This window comes from Propithecus coquereli, unplaced genomic scaffold (assembly GCF_000956105.1).
Source record: "Propithecus coquereli isolate 6110/MARCELLA unplaced genomic scaffold, Pcoq_1.0 Scaffold171, whole genome shotgun sequence".
In the NCBI taxonomy this organism is placed as follows: domain Eukaryota; kingdom Metazoa; phylum Chordata; class Mammalia; order Primates; family Indriidae; genus Propithecus; species Propithecus coquereli.
The window spans coordinates 6,939,687-6,958,740 of NW_012141747.1; the positions used below are offsets into that span (position 1 = coordinate 6,939,687).

Consider the following 19,054-nt stretch of genomic DNA (forward strand, 5'->3'; position numbering starts at 1 on the left):
CATAAATTCAGTAGAAAATGTGGAAAATAAAGAAAAGTAGAAGGAAAAGAAAAAACAACTATTATTGGATCCCAGCTTCTCATCATCACCAAAATTTGGTATATCTTGACTTTGATTTTAGACATTCTGGTGGTTAGGTAGTAGTTTTGGATTGGAATTTAATTTTGAATCAAATTTATTTAAATTGATAAATTCAATTAATTGATTTAACTATTTCTCTGATAATTACTAGTGTTAGCATCTCCATTGTCATTTGCAAAGTACCTGTGCCAGTCTTTTTGCCCATTTTTCTATTAGGTTGTTAGTCTTTTCCTCATGGATTTGTAGGAGTTCTTTATATAATCTAGATAGGAATTTTTGGTTAACTTGTGTGTCACAAATATCTTCTCTCACTTGTGGCTTCCCTTTTTACTCTATTAATATTGTTTTTGATGAACAGTGTTCTTCATCTTAATTTAATCCAATTTTATGATTGTTTTCCTCTATAGTGGGTGCTTATTTTAACCTGTTTAATAAATCTTGGGCTTCTCAAGGGTCAGAAAAATATTCTCTTATATTTCCCTCTAAAATCTAAAAGCTTTATTGTTTTACTTCTCATATTTAGATCTACAATCCACCTAGGAGTGATTTTTATGTATAGCACACAGTGGGCTGAAGACTCGGTTTTTTCCAGCTGGGCATCCAATTGACCCAGCACTGTTTATTGGAAAGGCCACCCTTCTCCCCCTCCACTGCAGTGTCACCGTCATCATAAATCAAGTGGCTGTTTACTTGTGGGTCTGTTTCTGGACTCTCCACTCTGTTTCATTGGTCTATTTGTCTATGCTTGCACAAATACCACACTGTCTTAATTAATGCACTTTTATAATAAATCTTGATATCAAGCTAATATAAGTTCTCCAGTTTTGTTGTTCTTCAAGATTGTCTTGACTATTTTTGGCTCTTTGCATATTCACATAAATTTTAGAATCAGCCTGTCAATTCTATTCTAGAAAAAAACTCTGCTAGGATTCTGATAAGGATTACATTGAATCTATAGATCAATTTGAAAAGAACTGACATCTTTATATTATGGAGTTTTTCAGTGTATAAACATAGAATATCCCTCCATTTGTTTGGATATTTTCGACTTTCTCTCACTTAGGTTTTGTAGCTTTTTGTATAGTAATCTTCTACAACCTGTGTTAGATTTATTCCTAGTTATTTTATTCTTTGTGATGATATCATATAAGTGGTATCATTTTAAAATTTTCATTCTCTATTGATGCTGGTATATATAATACCATGGGTGAGTAAATAGGCACACCCAATTTGGAAAATTGGCAGTACGTACTAAAGCTGAACGTCTGCACACATACTGTAGCAGACAAATTCAGTGTTCCACCCAGATCCCCTGGGCTCATTTTTTACCCTTTTTCAACACAATGGAAAAATAAAACAAAAAATCATTACACGTAACAACATGAATGACTGGCATACATACAATTTGAGCAAAAGGCAGATACAGACACAGTGTAATCTCATCTCATGTTATTTATATTAGATTGAACCAGATGAAATTGACATTTTGAAGTGCAAAAAATAGTTGAATACCAGCAATTTCATCTGGTACAATAGAATATTATGTTCAAAAACAGACAACACCAAAAAAGAAAAAAAAAAAAGGCAGGGAACACCAACCAGCAAGCAGGATCAGGTTGACTCTTGAAGGGAGGAACTGACTAAGAGAATGCATGACAGACTTCTGGGGTCCTGTCTCTTGATCTGGGTGCTCCTGTGCAGTCTTGTTCATTTTCTGAAAATTCATGAAGCTGTACCCTTCTTATTTGCACACCTCGTGTGTGTTTGCCACTTTTGTAATTTACAAGTTAAAATAAGACTCTTCTTGCCTTGGTTAGGATTTAGGAACCAATATAATAAATATTAACTACCAAAATGAGTATGAGATAGAATTCCCATACCCAGAATTTAAGAAAAAATCATCGAGAAACTGCTCATTGCTTCTTGGAACCCTCATTCAGATCAAAAATATAAAAAAGGTGTTGGGGTGTGGAATAGAGAGGATTTGGGAAGAGACTTCTGGCGAGGGAGTGTGCGTGTGCTGTGCGTCCCTGTGCCAGCAGATGGGAGGCATGGGTGAGATACTACCTCCCTCATCTCCAGCCCATAGAGTGTGGGTTTTGTGGGGAGAGGATTGGGGTGCTCTGCACCATGGGAGCCCTGCGGACTCCAGGCTCTCAGTCTTATTGGGGAAATCCAGGATGTCAGAAAGGACTGCAGAGTTATTGCCCTGCATGATGGGGTGCTTCCTGTAGAGCTGTGTGGGCCACATGGGAGAAGCCCCAGTGGGGCTGCCTGACCATGAGCCAAGAGCTGAAGGGACAGCCTCTGGCTGGGATATGTGTACCCAAGGCACAGGAATGGCCAGTGAGCACGCACAGGTCTGGGAATCTCCAAAGAGGACACCCAAGTGTCCTACGAGAGAAAGACTCAGTTTCAGATATCTTCCATGTCAGAGGTCACAATTAGCAATTTCCTATCCCTATCCCTCTTTTCCCTTTCTCATCTGTGGCCACAGATGAGGGCCCAAACCTGCAGGCAGTGAGTGAGGGTGGAGGTGGGGTGCACCCGAAGAGCAGAACCAATACCATGCTGTTCTCCAAGTGTAGGCCTTAGAATGGGAAGGGGTAGGAGAAGTCTCACTTCTGATGAGAATTGAAGCATTGATCCAAGATTAAAAGCTAATACAGAATCACCACTGTTCTCATGTAAAGTAACAGTAGTACCGTCAGTTAACTAAAAGGGACATGGGAACTGCCCAAGATCCCACCTGACACTAGAGGGACCTCACTGAAATGTATTGAAGGAGCCTCGGGAGAACAGGAGTTTCTCCACCCCCAGGCCAGGTCGGGGGCTTGTTTCTGTTTGGTGGTGATTCTTCCAGTAAGGGCCCCAGCTTCCCACACTGATGCTGAGAGCCTCCAAAAGCACCTGCTGCCTGCTGAGCGCCCCTGAACCTGTGACACAAAGGTAGTTTGAGCCTTTGCAATTGCCATACCCAGGGAACTCCACCCTGCTTCCTTGGAATGTTCTTTCTGTGCCCAGTGACCCTTGGTCAGGCCTTTTTGCTGTGGACTTTCAGCTGGAACTTAAAGGTAAGAATGCGGCTTAAAAGAAATTCCGTTCTTATTCAGTTTTTTAAAATCTTTATTCTAGCCATATAGGTGTTACTGCAAAGATAGATTTACTCATGCTAGAAAAGATCCTAAGAAACCTGAACAAGTAACATAAAAGAAGGAGAGAAATGAAATGAAAGGAGAGAAATGAAGGAGAGAAAACATAATTTCTTTTCTTTTCCTTTTAGGCTCTTAGTTGAGATGTTCTCCTGAAAACACAGTCAGATTAACACAAGAAAAACAAGCAGAAGTTTATTAAGGCGTGCTCTGCCCATCACTGGCTTCCAGGCTTTGCTTAAGTATTAAAGCCATAAATCCTATATAGTGACGAGACAAAGAAGAGAGCACTTCCAGTCTTTTAAAAGGTGGAGAGATGTGGGAAGAAGAGAAAATATGTTTCCACATTTCTCTGGTGCCTGCTGGTGTTTTCTCAGGGCTGATAAGCAAGCACCGTGTTCAGTAAGGAAGTATTTACATCCTGCCATCAGGCAGACAGAGGCTGAGGCAGAATGTTTCCCTGTGTTTTCAGTGTCTTTAACTTAATAATCTCCAGTATTTTAGAGAGAAATATTTTGGTTTCCTTCCCAACCAATAGATACCAGCCTAACAATGTTAGACCTAGAAATTCAGGACCCCAGGCAATCGCCTCCAAAAGCTCCCTCCCCCATAATACCATCTCTCTCTTCAGCCCTGATCTCTTCCCCAAGCGCCCTCCTCCCTGACCCTTTCCCAAGGCCAGCTCCACTTCTCTAGCCTTGAGTATTTCTTCTGCCCATGAGAGCCCTCCCTTCATTCCGGCCATCCATCAGCTGAGACACGTGCTGGGCCTGCAAAGGGGACTGGACCGGGTCCCTGTGTTCCAGGGGGGCCAGATATATAAGCAAGTAATTATAGAACAGTAGAGTAAGAACTATAAAGTTTGCACACAAAATACTATAGGATCCCATGGGAAGGAGTGATTGTCCATGGAGTCAGGAACGGCTTCACAAAGGAGGCCATATGTGATCTTGGATGAAAAAGCTTCCAGCTGGCTGCTCAGGGGACAATCTGTCTGTCTATGTGCTCAACTCTCTAAGGGCAGGGACCATGTGCTGACGTGGTCCAGCAATCAGGGGCCTCAGGAGGGTGAAAAGGGCTTGAAATTTCTCCCATGGGAACCGGCAGATCCCTCTGCTCCCACCGCACTATCCCGCTGCCTCGACTGTCCCACTGCACCTCCTTCCTGAGCTTTTGCCAGAGTCCACCACACCCCGTGCCGGCCTCCAACACACAGGAATCCAGTGAGAACCACAGCACACTAGACATCCAAGCCCTTCACCTCCCTGGTCCTCGGCGGCAGTGGCTGCCCTTCCATACATTCTCAGCTCGTACATTTTCACAGCCACTCCCAGGCCCCCAGTCACCACCTCCCTGCCTAGAGCACATGACCTCCCACAGAGTTGGCCCATGAGTTGAGTGGATGAGTCTCAGACCATTATCTCCAGGCTGGAGCTCTAAACACACGTGCATACCTGCCACATTGGACTCACCAAATTGGACCCCCCAGTAGAACTCACCACCCCTTCGCCCCTGCCCCATGTGGGAACTGCTCACCTCCGGTGCTCCTGTCCTCAACAAACAACACCTCCATCTACCCAGTTACCCACGCCGGAAATCTGGACTCGAGCTTTGACTTTCCTACCTTTGACCCCTACCTCACAGCAGATTAACCATTAGGCACTTGATTCTACCTCCCAAAGGTCTCTTAAATCCATTTGCTTCTCTCTGTCCCCACTGCCTCACTCCTAAGCAAGGCCACGGCCACCTGGCCTTGCCCATATGAATTACTGCAGTGCTCTCCCATTGGGCTGTACTCCAGCCCTTCCTCACCCTCCACCCAGAGTGACCTTCCCAAAGTGCAAATAAGTTGGCTTGGGCTGTCTCCAGCTAAACCTCTTTGGAGGCTTCCTGTTGCCCTTAGGATAAAACGTGTACTCCCTAAAGGCACCAAAAATGCCTTCCTGCCTATTTCTCCATCCCCACTTCTAGATACTGCATACCCCCTTACATCTCCAAGCTCTGGACACTGTCCACCAGGACCATGCCCTGCTGCCTCTGCTGCTGGCCCTTCCCCTGCCCTTCCCTCTGTCTCAGTGGCCCAGCCCCTTCACACTCTACCCCCTAGATTTCATGTTCTGATTCCAGGTTTTTACTGCTAAAAATACCGTGAATACAGAAACCAAACAAAGCAAACACACAGCTTAATGTATGATTACAAGGCAAAACCCCTTCATTTTAAAAAAATTCCCTTGCATTTTATTTGAAGGATTTTATTTGTCCTATAAACTTTTCCCGCACTGATTTCATCACTGTGGTGTAGTTTAACATATTCCTCTGTTCTCTGCATTTTCTGTAAGTTGGTGTTTTTTCATATGCTGAAAGTTTTATTACTAAAAGACCTATGTAAAAAAAGCCAAAATTGATAGCAAAATAGGATGGGCAGGGCAGTCAGGCTATACTCATTCACTGATATACCTGACCTACTCTTGGTATACCTTATTCTTTTTTGTGTGTTTCAAACAAATATCTTTATTTAATGATTTGAGGTTGTTTACAATGCCATTTAAATGAACACATATTTACATATATTGAACATTCTGCCATAGTCAATTAACCTTGACACTACAAAGAAAACAAAAAAAAGAGCCCACTTTGATGAAATTGTTACCATTTTAAAATAAAAGGCAGAAAATTAGATTATAAAATGGGCAAAATACAAGGATCCTAATGGAAATTCTACTGGACAGCAGAGAAAATATTTCTTGTCTACTGTTGGCTAATGGAGAATTGCTATATATGCTACTTTAGTGCCCTATATATGGTGCAGACTGAGTGGCTGATATCCCACACCCCAATACACACAGATATTCACATAGAAATAATACACACACATGTATATATGCATATGTGTGTATACAGATGTACAGATGTATATACTTTTATATACAGCTCTCTATATACATGTACATTCACACATATGTGGATATATATCATTTTTTAAACTGGGGACATTAACTGGGAGCATTGATCCAATAAATTGCTAATTCTCCTTGGAGCTTCCTTTAGTACTTGCTTCCTCTAGTACTTATTCAAAACTTGAACCATTTACTAAATCACAGAGTAATAGCATCTGAGACTTAGAAGTCTTGAAGTCATCATACTGGGCTAAACGGTGGCTCCCCAAATTCTATGTCCATGTTCTTTTGTGTGTGTGTGTATACACTATGTGCAGCTTTTATTAAATATCAATTATACCTCAATAAAGCTGTGAAAATTTATATAAATAGAAAGATACAATGTATATATGGTGCTGCCAGAGAAACAATGTTAATAATACTCCCCAAATAAATGTATAAATTAATCATAATCTCAAAAAATTCCAGAGACTTTTCTGGAAAAAAAAAATTAGCAGTGCCCAGGTTCTATCCCAGACCATGTAAATTGGGTATTTGGGTACAGATTTGGATTAATTGTTTTTGGCAGCACCACTTCATGGGTAATGTGTTCTTTATCAAGAGGCACAAAATGTCTGCTTGTCTTGCTTTCTGTGATGTTAGGAGCCATGAATGTTAAATGCCTAGATTCTTTAATTCATTAAGGGCTGCAAAAGAATATTTCAGTTCTATAATTTATTGTTTATTTATTTGTTGCAATGAGTCTATAAAAAAAAATGTCCCTTCATCTACTATTTGGTTATGGAGAGGTACAACTAATACAGGAAAGTCAAGACAAATGATTAATTCTTTCACTTTATTTATCAGTTTTCAAAAGAAGCCATTGGTCTCTGAGCTTCAGCCAAAGGTATCTGCATTAGTTTGCTAGGGCTGTCATAACAAAACACCACAGACTGGAGGGCTTAAACAACCAAAATTTATTTTTCACAGTTCTGGAGACTGAAAGTGTGAGATCAAGGTGTCGGCAGGGTTGGTTCCTCCTGAGGCCTCTTGCCTTGGCTTGCAGACACCTGCCTTCTAACTGCACCCTCAGGTGGTCTCTCCTTCCTGTGCACGTACATGCCTGGTGTCTCTTTGCATGTCCTAATCTTCTTTTCTTATAAAGACACCAGTGAGATTGGATTAGGACCCAGCCTAAACACCTTATTTTCACTTAATCATTTCTCTAAAGACCCTATCTTTCTTCCCTCCTCTTCTGGAGTTGACCACACCATATTCTCAACAGTCAAACTCTACCTTCTTTGACATATTATAAATACAGCTGTTTCATATATTTGAAATTTTTTCAGAAATAATTTTCCTTTCATTTTCTGAAAATACAGGCTCCATCCTGTAGGGCTTGACTCATTCTGGGAGCAGAAGCCACCCTTAAAACTGGCCTCACTAAGCTGGGCACCCAGTTCCCTCACCCATTACTTGGAGCATCTGGGTCAGATTCTTTCATTCAATCTCCAGCAAGCATTTACTCTTACATTTTCTATAAGGACCATTTCAGCTCTAGAGTTCTACCCCTCATATTATGTGAGAGTTAAAAATGAGTTAATGTATATAAGGCACTTAGCCCAGCCATGGCAAACTGAAGTGTTCGACAAATGTTAACTATTATTTTATTATTAGCAGTAGTAATAAATGTCTTCTGGATCCTCAATAGCCAATTATTATTGAGTAACAGTGGCCCACTTCTCCTGCCTTTCTCTTTTTGTGCATTTTAAAAGTCTTCTCTCAATACAACGACAAAAAAATGCAAAAATGGGCAAAGGATTTGAATAGATATTTCTCCTAAAAGTGGCCAATAAGCACATGGAGAAGATGCTCAACATCATTAATCATTAGGGAAATGCAAATCAAAACCACAATGAGTTATCACCTCCACCCACTAGGATGGCTCCTGGCAAAACCAAACAAACAAAAACAACATGTGTTGGTGACAATTTAGAAAAATTAGAACCCATGTGCACTGCTGGTGGGAATGTAAAATGGTACAGCCACTGTGGAAAATGGTCTGGTAGTTCCTCAAAAAAATTAAACAAGGAATTACCGGATGATCTAGCAATTTCTCTTCTGGATATATACCCAAAAGAATTGAAAGCAGTAACTCAAAGAGATATTCGTATACCCATGTTCATAGCAGCATTATTCACAACAGGCAAAAGGTTCTACTCATGGATGAATAAACAAAATGTAGTATATACATACAACAGACTATTATTCAGTCTTCAAAAGGAAGGAAACCTTGTCACATGGTACAATGCAGTGAACCTTAAGGTGTTAAACTAAGTAAAATAAGCCATTCACAAAAGGACGAATATGTGATTTCACTTACGTTAAGGTATATAGAGTCCATAGAGACAGAAAGTAGAATGGTGGTTGCCAGGAGCTGAGGAGAGGGAAAAGGAGAGTTGGTGTTTAATGGGTACAGAGTTTCAGCTCGGGAAGATGAAAAGTTCTGGAGATGGATGGTGGCGAAGGTTGCACAACAATGTGAAGGTACTTAATGCCAGTGAACTGTACACCTAAAAAGGATTAAAATGGTCAATTTTGTGTTATGTGTATTTTACCACAATTTTTAAAAAATCTCTATTCTCTTCCTATAGGGACCCCCTACCCCCAAGACACTATGGCCCTGACCACAGAGCTGGGGCAACAGACACAGCTGACAGAGGTGGCCGGGATCCTCTTGCAGACTTCAACTGTGGGCAACTGGAGCCAGATCCAGAACTTTGAGGCCAAGCCGGATGATCTCCTCATCTGTACCTACCCTAAATCAGGTGATTGTGGGGCAGGTGGCACAGCACAGACCGCAACCTGCGGAGCCAGCGTGGACTCTCACATAAGTTGGAATTCCCAACAGGAAACCTGCTCCTTCTTATTTTCCACAGTGGGGTTCGTGCTCAGGGTGCTTGGTGTCCCTGTGCTTCCCCAGGGACCAGAGTAACAGCTTGAGGCCCCGCTTGATGCACTCTGCCATGCGCCGCTCTTGGGTGGGCTGAGCCTCACCTGTGCTTGCCCCCCAGAGATCCGAAGTCTGTCCGGCAGAGACGCCCACCACTCATGCCTAACAAGATCCTGCCCAACCAACACCAGGCTCTATGTCCCCTTACTCAGGACACTTGGGGAAGACTGTCTAGCAGGTTTCTGCTGCTCATCCTTCCCTTCTGAACCTCAGGGACAACATGGATTCAGGAAATTGTGGACATGATTGAACAGAATGGGGATGTGGAGAAGTGCCAGCGAGCCCTCATCCAGCACCGCCACCCTTTCATCGAGTGGGCGCGGCCGCCCCAGCCCTCCGGTGAGAGCGTCTCCCTCGCTGCCGTCTCCATTCTCTCCTTCCCTCTCTTCTGTTTCTCCATCTCTCACCTCCTCCTGCTCTCGCTCTCTCTCTCTCTCATTTCTATTGTCATATGTTTTCTCCTTTTACTGTCCTCTTTTCCTCTGTCTACGTATTATCTAAGATTATTTGCCAAAAGTGAATCACCAAGTAAGGTTATATGGTAGTGTCAGATCCTGCCTTATTTTCTTCTTAAACTCTCCCTCTGGTCATGTGCAACTGTGGAACACAGAGAGAAGGTGGAAAACTTCTGTAAGCAACTCACACCCCTTCTCTCCATACCCCACGTCCACAAAAGCCCAGTGCAGCCAGGGGAGTACCTGATAATTCACACACACTCACACACACACACACACAGACACGCACACACACGGTGTATTTGGAGCCAATTACTTCTGTTCAGTAGAGAAGCCTATTTCAGGTAATGCTCAACATCAAAGTTTTTCTCTTCGCACCATGAAAGGAAGCTCAAAAAGATAACCAGAAGGCAAAAGATGCTATTCCAGGTACCTAGCAGCTGCTACACGTATTTGTGGAACAGCATGATCCGAAGTAGCCAAAAGGTGGGAAGAGGCCAGCTGTCCACCGACTGATGAATGGTGAACAAGATGCGGTACACACACGATGCAGCCTCGACAACGAAGGAAATCCTGACACAGGCTGCAACGTGGATGAACTTTGCAAACATTATGCTAAGTAAAATAGCCAGATACAAAAAGACAAATACTGTATGATTCCACTTATTTTAGAGTAGTCAAATTCATAGAGACAGAAAGTAGAATGGTTGTGGCCAGGGGCTGGGGAGGAGAAGGTGGAGTTATTGTTTAATGGGTTCAGAGTATTCATCTTGGAAGATGATAACGTTCTGGAGATACATGGAGGCAGATGGTTGCACAACAATGTGAATTTACTTAATACCACTGAACTGCATACTTAAAAATGGTTAAGATCATAAATTTTAGATTATGTGTATTTTACCACAATTTAAAAAAAAAGCATTGGGGATTCCCAACATATAAAATAAGTAATATCAAAGATGATCAGAATAAAATATATCCTCTCACTACCACCCCCAACCGCTACACACACACACACACACACACACACACACACACACACACACAGCTTGGAGAGCAAGTACAAAAAACTGTGAGTACAAGAGACCACTCAAGGGTTCTAAGCAGAAGACTTGCACAATCAAAGCTGCTCAAAAGCAGTAACGATTTGAAAGCAGGCACTGGGGCCACTAACATTTCAAGGTTTTGGTAACCATAGTTTCAGCTCCAGACCTGGTCCCTACCAGGTGAAGGGCCCAGTCCTCACCCTCTTGCCTGGGATCTGGCAGAAAGTGTCCCTATTCCTCAGGCTCAGGAGAGCAGCCAATCCCACAGTGCTCAACGATCGTACAAGAGCCCAATTTATAGGAGAGGGAGGGGAGTTTGCACTCAGAGTGACATTCCTGGCACCAAGTTTTTTAAAAGTCAAGACACAGCCATGGTCCTCCTTCAGTGACTGGTACACAGGGCCGTCTTTGGAAAACTTTAGAAAACAGGAAAGGGCCTGGCTCCTCAGTCAGTCCGGGTCAGTGCTCAGGGGTCCTTGGATTCCACGCTTGGGACAAGAGACCTGGGCTCTGCAGACCTCGCACCACACCGGGGAGGTGGGAGGTCACGTGGAAGGTCCCTTCAGATAATACCTTATTGCTGTACATTTAAATTAAGATGCTATTTTATTATCAGTTCTTATTTCCAGTTTTTAGAAATACCCTCCTCCATTCATCCAGTCTTCGTGACCATTCTTGAAGAGGGATTTTTACCCACCAGCTACATGTCAGGGTCCAAACTCAAGAGTGCCACCTAATAGCATCAATTCATTCCAGATCCTTGGGGCACTTTTGATTCTCAGCTCTAACTTGACCCAGCTCCCCCTGACATTATTCGCGTAAGCCTCTGATTCCTATAGAGTGGAAGCTCCTTAGAGAGAAGGTCTGTGTCTCCTTTATTTTGTTGCCTTTTCCCCTAACGTCAGTTCAATGCAGTGATTGCACAGAGCAAGTGCCCAATAAGGTTTTTAAATGAGAGTAGAAATCAGGACTCACAGGCAAGCAAGTGCAAATGGTTTTAGAAGTGAAACAGGTGGTTGCAAATAGGCCAGGTACATGGGGCAGCTTGCTGCAGGCACATGGGTGTTGGCCCTGGCTGGCAGGGAGGCAGGGGAGGCCTGCTCTCTGGTCCTGCTGGCGCTGCTTCAACAAGACATCACTTGTCCATTCTCGGCTTCCTTCTCCTCGTCCTTAAAGTGACAGAGTAGATTGACTCTAAGTTCCCTTCCAGCTCTCCAGCTGTGCGGTGCTACAAAAGTGAAAATCATATCAGTAATCTCATTGGAAAATCCCAAAGAAAGTCAAGAGACTAGTAGAAAGTTGGGTGGGTGATGGGATATTCTAGACAGAGCCTGGACCATAAGGTTCCTATGCAGCACTTGTACTATGGAAATGTTTCCTCTTGAACTATTTTAAAGGTGTGGAAAAAGCCAAAGCGATGCCCTCTCCACGGATACTAAGGACTCACCTTCCCACTCACCTGTTGCCACCATCTTTCTGGGAAAGCAACTGCAAGGTAAGACAGCAACAGCTCCCCTGGTGACAGGAGGGAGAGGAAGCCCACCGAGCGCGAGTCCTCCAGACCTCGACTCAGAACATCCGCTGTCGTGTTCACCTCTCCACTATCTCTGGAGCTTATCAGCAATAATAGAAAATGTAAAGTTCTGGCTCCACAGGGTACTCACCGGAACCGTTTCAAATTAGACATGAGGGTGGAAGCCACACTCAATTTTTGGCGGGAACTAGAGACATGGGGAGGCAGTGAGTGCTGATGGCTCTTCCAGTAAGTATGGCTGTGAAAGGAAGGGGACAGGATGGTGGCTGCAGGCCATGGGAAGGCTCATGTACCAGACCAGGGAGGGAAGAGAGGAAAAAACCTGAAGATTGTGCAAAAGGGTAAACAGAGGAACAGACAGAGCAACGCTCTTGAGGGCGCTCAGCCTCAGCCTCTGGGAGACTCTGGGTTCCTTGTTTTATTTATTCTGTGACTTTATTTATGTGTACCCCAGTACCTAATAAGTGGCTGGCACACAGAAGACATTAGAAATGGGCTCGGTGAATAAACAAGGGACACATGACTGTGGAGTAAGAGGGGACAAGGGTACGAACTGAGCTGGCAGCCTTGGTGGGAAAGTGGGGCCCTGTTTCTCAGAGCTGGGGATGAAGGGGAAAGAAGGACTACTAAAGATGTATTTCTGAAGGACAGGAGTACTGTTGGGGGAGTGGCCTAGATATCCTGAAACCCTTCTGTACAAAACACCGAGAAATGCCACATAGCATATCACAAGTTTCCTTTTCAGTGCATAACTGAGATCAGAATAAAGTAAGGGAGATTTAAAAGCTGAAGAAGGGACTGAAACTCAGAGAGACCAACTGAGACTGGAGCTCTCCAGGGGGAATGTGATGACCTGAACAATCCAGCAACTTGAGTGTTAATAGCTGCCCAGGGACAAGGTCACAGCCTAGAGCACAGGAACCAGAAAAATGAGGAACCGAAGCTGGACCACTGAAGGGCTACATCCTCAACGGACAGGTGGAGGAGGCCAGGGCAGACTCAAGGGAACCTCACTGTCATGACCTAGGCTCTCAGCTCCCTCTCTCAGGATTTGAGATCCAAATTTGTACTCCTGGCATTGCCCAAGACACTACAGGCTGAGAAACTAGCACAGGGTGGCCCCACTGCCAGTGTCCCCATACTCTCCTTGGAGGGACATGGCTCCAACTCAGGCCCCAAAAGATGCCCCCTTGAGCTCACCATCCCACATGGCAAATACACAGAGAACAAGCCACCCCTGAGAGAGGGTGTTTAGAACAAACAAACAGCAGTTAGGCCTCAAGAATTTCAGATAACAATTATCAGATATAGAAAGAAGAATGTTGAAGTTGTTTAAAGAAATAGAAGATTGAATCAAAAATAAAATAAATGAGATACTACTTTTAGAAACAGAATTATTGAATAAATACATGGAATTTCTACAACTGAAAAAATATATATCGAAATTACAAACTCGAGAATAAGCCAAAGTGCAGACTAGATAAAGCTGAGTAGAAAATCAGTGAACTTGGACAGGAGACTAGGAGGAAGGTCTGAGGACAGGAGAGTCTTGTGGCTGGGGGTAAGAAATATGAGAGGGAGCAAAGGAGACATGAATAAAATGATCATCAAGCAGCAATGAAGTGAAAGACAACTCAAGGCTTAAAAATTTAAGAATTTAGATGGATTTTTAAAAATCAACATTTTAAAAACCTTCATTGGTACTTGGCAGCTTGGTAAGTTGGAGAAAAGAAAATGGACACTAGGCCTTGGCAGACAGTGACAGAGTGAGTGCCTTCAGGAGCTGGGTTTCTCGACCTCAGCACTTGCTCTAAAGGGACCTGGGATTTGCTTGAATCAGGTGTGGTGAGACACACAGACATGGAGTTGACTGTCATGGAGGAAGCCACATGGAGCCACACACGGGAGCACTGGGCCAGGAGGCAGAGGGAGTGAGGGGAAACGCAGGCGAGAGACTCTATCGTGGTTTCTGGGCGAAGGAGCGGGAGAGGTGGGGTGAGCAAGTTTCTGACTGGCCAGTGTGAACCATGTCAGCAGGCTCCAGAGCACAGCGGCTATGCCTGGGTTATCTGGGATCTGGCCCTGCGGTGGTCAGGGCAGGTGGGTAGTGGCCTGCAGTGTGAGAGCCTAGTAACAGACACAGTTGGAGGTGTGGGCTCTGGATTGGTCGGTTTGCATAGTTACTGTCTCTACATAGGAATGAGCTGCCCCTGGAAGGAGCAGTCCCTCCAGAATCACAATGGCACCAGGATGTCAAAGCATCACAATGCAGAATATAAAAGACGTGATTAATACAACACTACTGACGTTTGGGCCAGAGCATTCTTTCTTGTGAGTGGGAGCAGGGGCTGTCCTGTGCATTTTATTAATACAATGTTGAGCAGTATCCTTGGCCCATGCTCATTAGATGCTAGTAACACCACCACCCCCAGTTGTGACAACCAAAAATGTCTCCAGACATTGCCAAATGTCCCCTAGAGGGTGAAATCACCCTAGGTTGAAAACCACTGTTTTACGGCAAAAGTCCGTACAGCATTGAAATAGCTGGCCATGGATCTGAGACAGCTGGTTAAGAGGCCCCTTTGGGACTGATGCCGTTAAAGTGTGAACTGAGTACTAGAAGTCACAGCTTGGTGGTCAAAGTGAAAGGTTGCAAGGGTGGAAGGATGTGAGGTTGTGGTCAAAGTGGAACCTAAGGGATGTCTGTAGGGGCAGAGCTGAAGTGATCAGAGAGGGAAATCGTTAGAGTTGAGGAGGCTGGGAGAAAAACAGTAGCTATTTTCTTGCTCCAGAGCCTAAATTCTTAACCACGAAGCTCTCCTGCTTCTCTGGTAACCTAAGAAGAGGGTATTAGAAGTTCATCAACATGCTGGTGGATGTTTTTTAGTAGGATGGCAGGTCATAGCTTCTAGAGAAAGATTTTACGCCTGATATCAAAGGGGCAATCAGGAGTCAGGCTAATTGATTAAGTAATCAATAGGACCAAGTTCAAAATAGAGAGCAGAATCGGCAATGCAGCAGGGACAAGCAGAGGAGAGAGAGGTTACAAGGCCAAGACGCATGGCCACCACTGCAGAGTTGAGCCCGTGTGCACGGCCTCTGTGAAAATCCATGTTTCATACCATCTTTCACCCACTTCTCTTCTTACCCCAAAGTTCCTTTATGTAGCTCGAAATGCCAAAGACTGTATGGTTTCCTACTACCATTTCCAAAGGATGAATCAAAAGCTTCCTGATCCTGGTACCTGGGATGACTATTTTGAAACCTTCATCAATGGAAAAGGTAAAGGAGAGTCCTTCGCACTCCTGCGTTCTCACTCCAGCAAGGCTGAATCTAGGGAACCAGGCATAACACTGTGATTCCCTAGAATGCCATGCGCCTCGTTAGCTGTGTCCTACCACAGGCTGGGACTGGGTGGGGTACGCTGCTGCTTTCATAGTGCATACCCATTGCCCTCAGCAGACATCTTCCATCTGATTCAAAAGCCTTGATTCTGGGTCACCTGACCCATACAGTGGCCCTCATTCCAAAGAGTATCCCTGTTCCAATATGAGGGCATAACAATCACGAAGCCACTTTAGGTAGCATGTGGGGGCCAATAACCACAAGGCTGTCCCAATCCATAGGACCCCTAGGACATATCTGATCCAGAATTTGTTTCCTCTCTCTCCATGGCACTTCAAGTAAATAAAATCCCAACTCTTAGAAGGTTTTGTATGATCTCTGTGTAGACTGTTCCGTTTCTTGTGTCTGTTACAGTGGCTTGGGGCTCCTGGTTTGACCACGTGAGAGGATGGTGGGAGATGAAAGACAGATACCAGATTCTCTTCCTCTTCTACGAGGACATAAAGAAAGTGAGTAAAGGCCCTTCAGAAGAACCATGACAAACTCGGGTGCAGAGAAACCCAAAGATGTTTCAAGGCTGTACTTCTGGGTGGGATGTCCCTAAGAACTGAAGTACGTCTTTCTGGTACCTTCCTCCATCCTAATCCAATGTCACCCTCACCACAGGACCCAAAGCATGAAATTCAGAAGGTGATGCAGTTCATGGGAAAGAATTTGGATGAAACAGTTCTAGACAAAATTGTCCAGGAGACATCATTTGAGAAAATGAAAGAAAATCCCATGACAAATCGTTCTACAATTCCCAAATCTATCCTGGACCAATCCATTTCCCCCTTCATGAGAAAAGGTGTGTGGAGCCTCTTTATCAAATACTCAGTGTGTCTCGCAACATCCTGCCTGCCTCTTATCGAGATGATATTTGGTTTTATTAATTGCAAGACAACACATTTCAACTATTCTTAATATCTGTTTCTAGTAAGGCTAGGGATTTGATCCTGTTGTAGCAGAGAGCTCTCCAGGGTATTACTCTGGTATTTGGTTTCAAGGAACAGAGAGTCCCTCAACTTCAGAGCCCCAGTGCAAGGGGCTACAAAGGAAGTGGAATGTCATGGATAACTAGGAGCTCACGGGATCCCCTGCGTGGAAGGGTCCAGGACCTCAGCAGGAGGACGTATGGCTCTTCGCTCTAGGGCTCTACCACTTACAAGACTCAGCTGCTTTCCACGTGTCTGTTACATGTGTGCCTCCCTCTGCTGACAAGCTTCCTCCACTCATCACACCTTTCTCCTACTTAATAGCTTCTGCTGACTCAGTTTCTGCTCATCACTTCATCTTGACCGTGGCCTAAGCCTGCTCTACATCATGATTTTCAACTACAAATACTTGCTGAGAACTGCTTTATCCTCTTAATATTTCTTACTTCCAATTTCCAAAATACAAATTCTAATTGGCCCAGCTAATATTTTTAAGGGAAAAAAACACTTTTATCATTTTTAATTTAAGAAGCAATACATGTCATTATTAAAAATTAAATATACATAAAATTATACTTTTTAAAAAGTTCTCTCTACCAACTCCACTCCCAAGAAGTAGCTACCAACAGTATAGAAGTCCTTTCCCTCTCTGTTTTATAAACATACACTTTTCTTTTTCACAACAGTGAAACTATGGTATACATATTGCTTTGTAACATCTTTTCTTCTTCCTCTTTCTTTTTCATTTTTGCACATGATTGGATTTATTTCATTGCATTTTCCAATCTATAACAGCATTCCATGCTGATAAAACAAAACAAATGGTTCTGCCTCTTTTCTCTTCAGATAATCAGTGATGAAGATTTAGCAAGTAGCCCTTCTTCAGATTCGTACATACCCACCTTTCTACACAAGCTCCTTCTTCAGGCTAATACAAACACAAAGATATATATATATATCATGATGAAAGCTTGCTCCCTAAAACACAAAATGTGGTCATATTTTACACCTTCACTTACTAGACTATGAGACAACCCTCCAGCGCAAGGCATGTAGATCCATGTCCCTCACTGTTGTGGTCCTATGTTATGCCAAGGTATGGATGCATCACAATTCATCCAACTATTCCCCTAGTGATAGACATGATAGTCATTGTTGTTTTCAACTTTTGTCTTCATGAATAATGTTACAGTAAACACCTTTGTGCATAAGTTATTATTTGCTGATGCTTGTATTTCTGTTGCATAATTTCTCAGAAGAGGTATTGGTGGGACTAAGGATATTTCACTTTAAGTTACTGCTTGGTGAAAAATAGTAGCTCATTAATATTTTTCCCAAATACTTTTTTTACTGAGATATAATCTACATACCAAAAATGCACAGATCTTAAGTGTACAGTTCAACAAGGTTTGATAAATGTATATACCCATCTACCAGCACCCCAATCAAGATAGCAAACATTTTCATCACCCCAGAAAGTTCCCTCTCATGCCCCTTTTCAGTCAATCTCTACCCCCAGAGACAACACTGTTCTGATTTCTGTCACTATAGATTGATTTTGCCTGTTCTTGGACTTCACATAAATGGAATCACACAGTATGTACTTTCGTGTGTCCGATGTCTTTTGCTCAACACAATGTTTTGAGATTCCTCCATTGGGCTGTGTCTGTAGTTCATTTTTTTTTTTTATGTCTGTGTAGTAACCCATTGTGTGAATATACCACAGGTGGGGCCAGGTCATGCCAGGTCACCAGCTCCCTTGGGTCAGTTGTCCAGCTGATTTAGAAGCCCATCTCCCTGCATGGAGCTCCCAAGGGCCATGTCTCAGAGCAGAGAGCTGCAGGTGGACAGGTGGCCACTGCAGAGGAAGTTGTGAGTCAGGAGTCAGGCCAGGCCCAGTATGGTCAATCCACTGCTTTACTCAGGGCCAGCAAGTCTTTCAATAAGAGAGTGACACTCCTGTTGCGGCTTCTCTCTTCTAGGAACTGTGGGGGATTGGAAAAACCACTTCACTGTGGCCCAGAATGAGATGTTTGATGAAATCTACAGAAAAAAGATGGAAGGAACCTCCATAAACTTCTGCATGGAACTCTGAGCAGGATGTAAATAAAAAAGTGAACAACAAGAATGCAGATGCTATAGTCAATGCTCCAGCCCCAGCCAAAAGAATCTCTGAAAGTGTATTGTAAATGTATATGATGTGGTACAAATTGTCTCTGTGATTATTAACTGTATGCCACAACTTCATTTCTAAAAAAGGATCATGTCTAATGCCTATTTTCTCAACTATTCTTTCCAAACTAAGAGATAAGATAGTTTAATAAACTAAGTAAAATGTAAGATTTGAATACTAAAAGGGTTTTTTAAATTACCATTATTTTGACAAGTGTATCCCAGTTTCCTAGTCTATGATATTATAATACCTTGAGAATAAGTACAAATATTATACCAATAGGTTATATCTATATTAATAACACAAAATTTCTGACATCTGTCCTGGCCATTCAGGGAACTCTGGTCTGGGCTGGATCCTGGAGTTCTGCCTGGTCACTATCAGAAGGGAAACTTTGAGGGCGAC

The 19,054-nt window shown here is 43.3% G+C and overlaps 1 protein-coding gene across 2 annotated transcripts; it reads left to right on the forward strand.

Annotated features, from left to right (window-relative positions):
- The first annotated feature begins 2,953 nt into the window (after positions 1–2,953).
- On the forward strand, positions 2,954–18,827 carry SULT1C2 (sulfotransferase family, cytosolic, 1C, member 2). Of its 2 annotated transcripts, XM_012641897.1 has the most exons (8): positions 2,954–3,155; positions 8,764–8,937; positions 9,336–9,461; positions 12,021–12,118; positions 15,313–15,439; positions 15,917–16,011; positions 16,169–16,349; positions 18,459–18,816. In XM_012641897.1, the coding sequence occupies exons 2-8, from the start codon at positions 8,787–8,789 to the stop codon at positions 18,569–18,571; spliced, it is 891 nt and encodes a 296-aa protein (XP_012497351.1). In that variant the 5' UTR covers positions 2,954–3,155; positions 8,764–8,786; the 3' UTR covers positions 18,572–18,816. The 2 variants fall into 2 exon arrangements, with proteins under 2 accessions (XP_012497351.1, XP_012497350.1); XM_012641896.1 differs by lacking the exon at positions 2,954–3,155 and having other exon boundaries at positions 8,770–8,937; positions 11,979–12,118; positions 18,459–18,827.
- The last annotated feature ends 227 nt before the right edge of the window (positions 18,828–19,054 follow it).

Bases quoted from the DNA above. Each gene is read 5' to 3' on its own strand.
- SULT1C2 (XM_012641896.1), top strand. From the start codon at position 8,787: ATGGCCCTGACCACAGAGCTGGGGCAACAGACACAGCTGACAGAGGTG. The intron at 12,119-15,312 runs GTAAGACAGCAA...CTTACCCCAAAG, and splicing joins TCTGGGAAAGCAACTGCAAG to TTCCTTTATGTAGCTCGAAA. The intron at 16,012-16,168 runs GTGAGTAAAGGC...CCCTCACCACAG, and splicing joins TCTACGAGGACATAAAGAAA to GACCCAAAGCATGAAATTCA.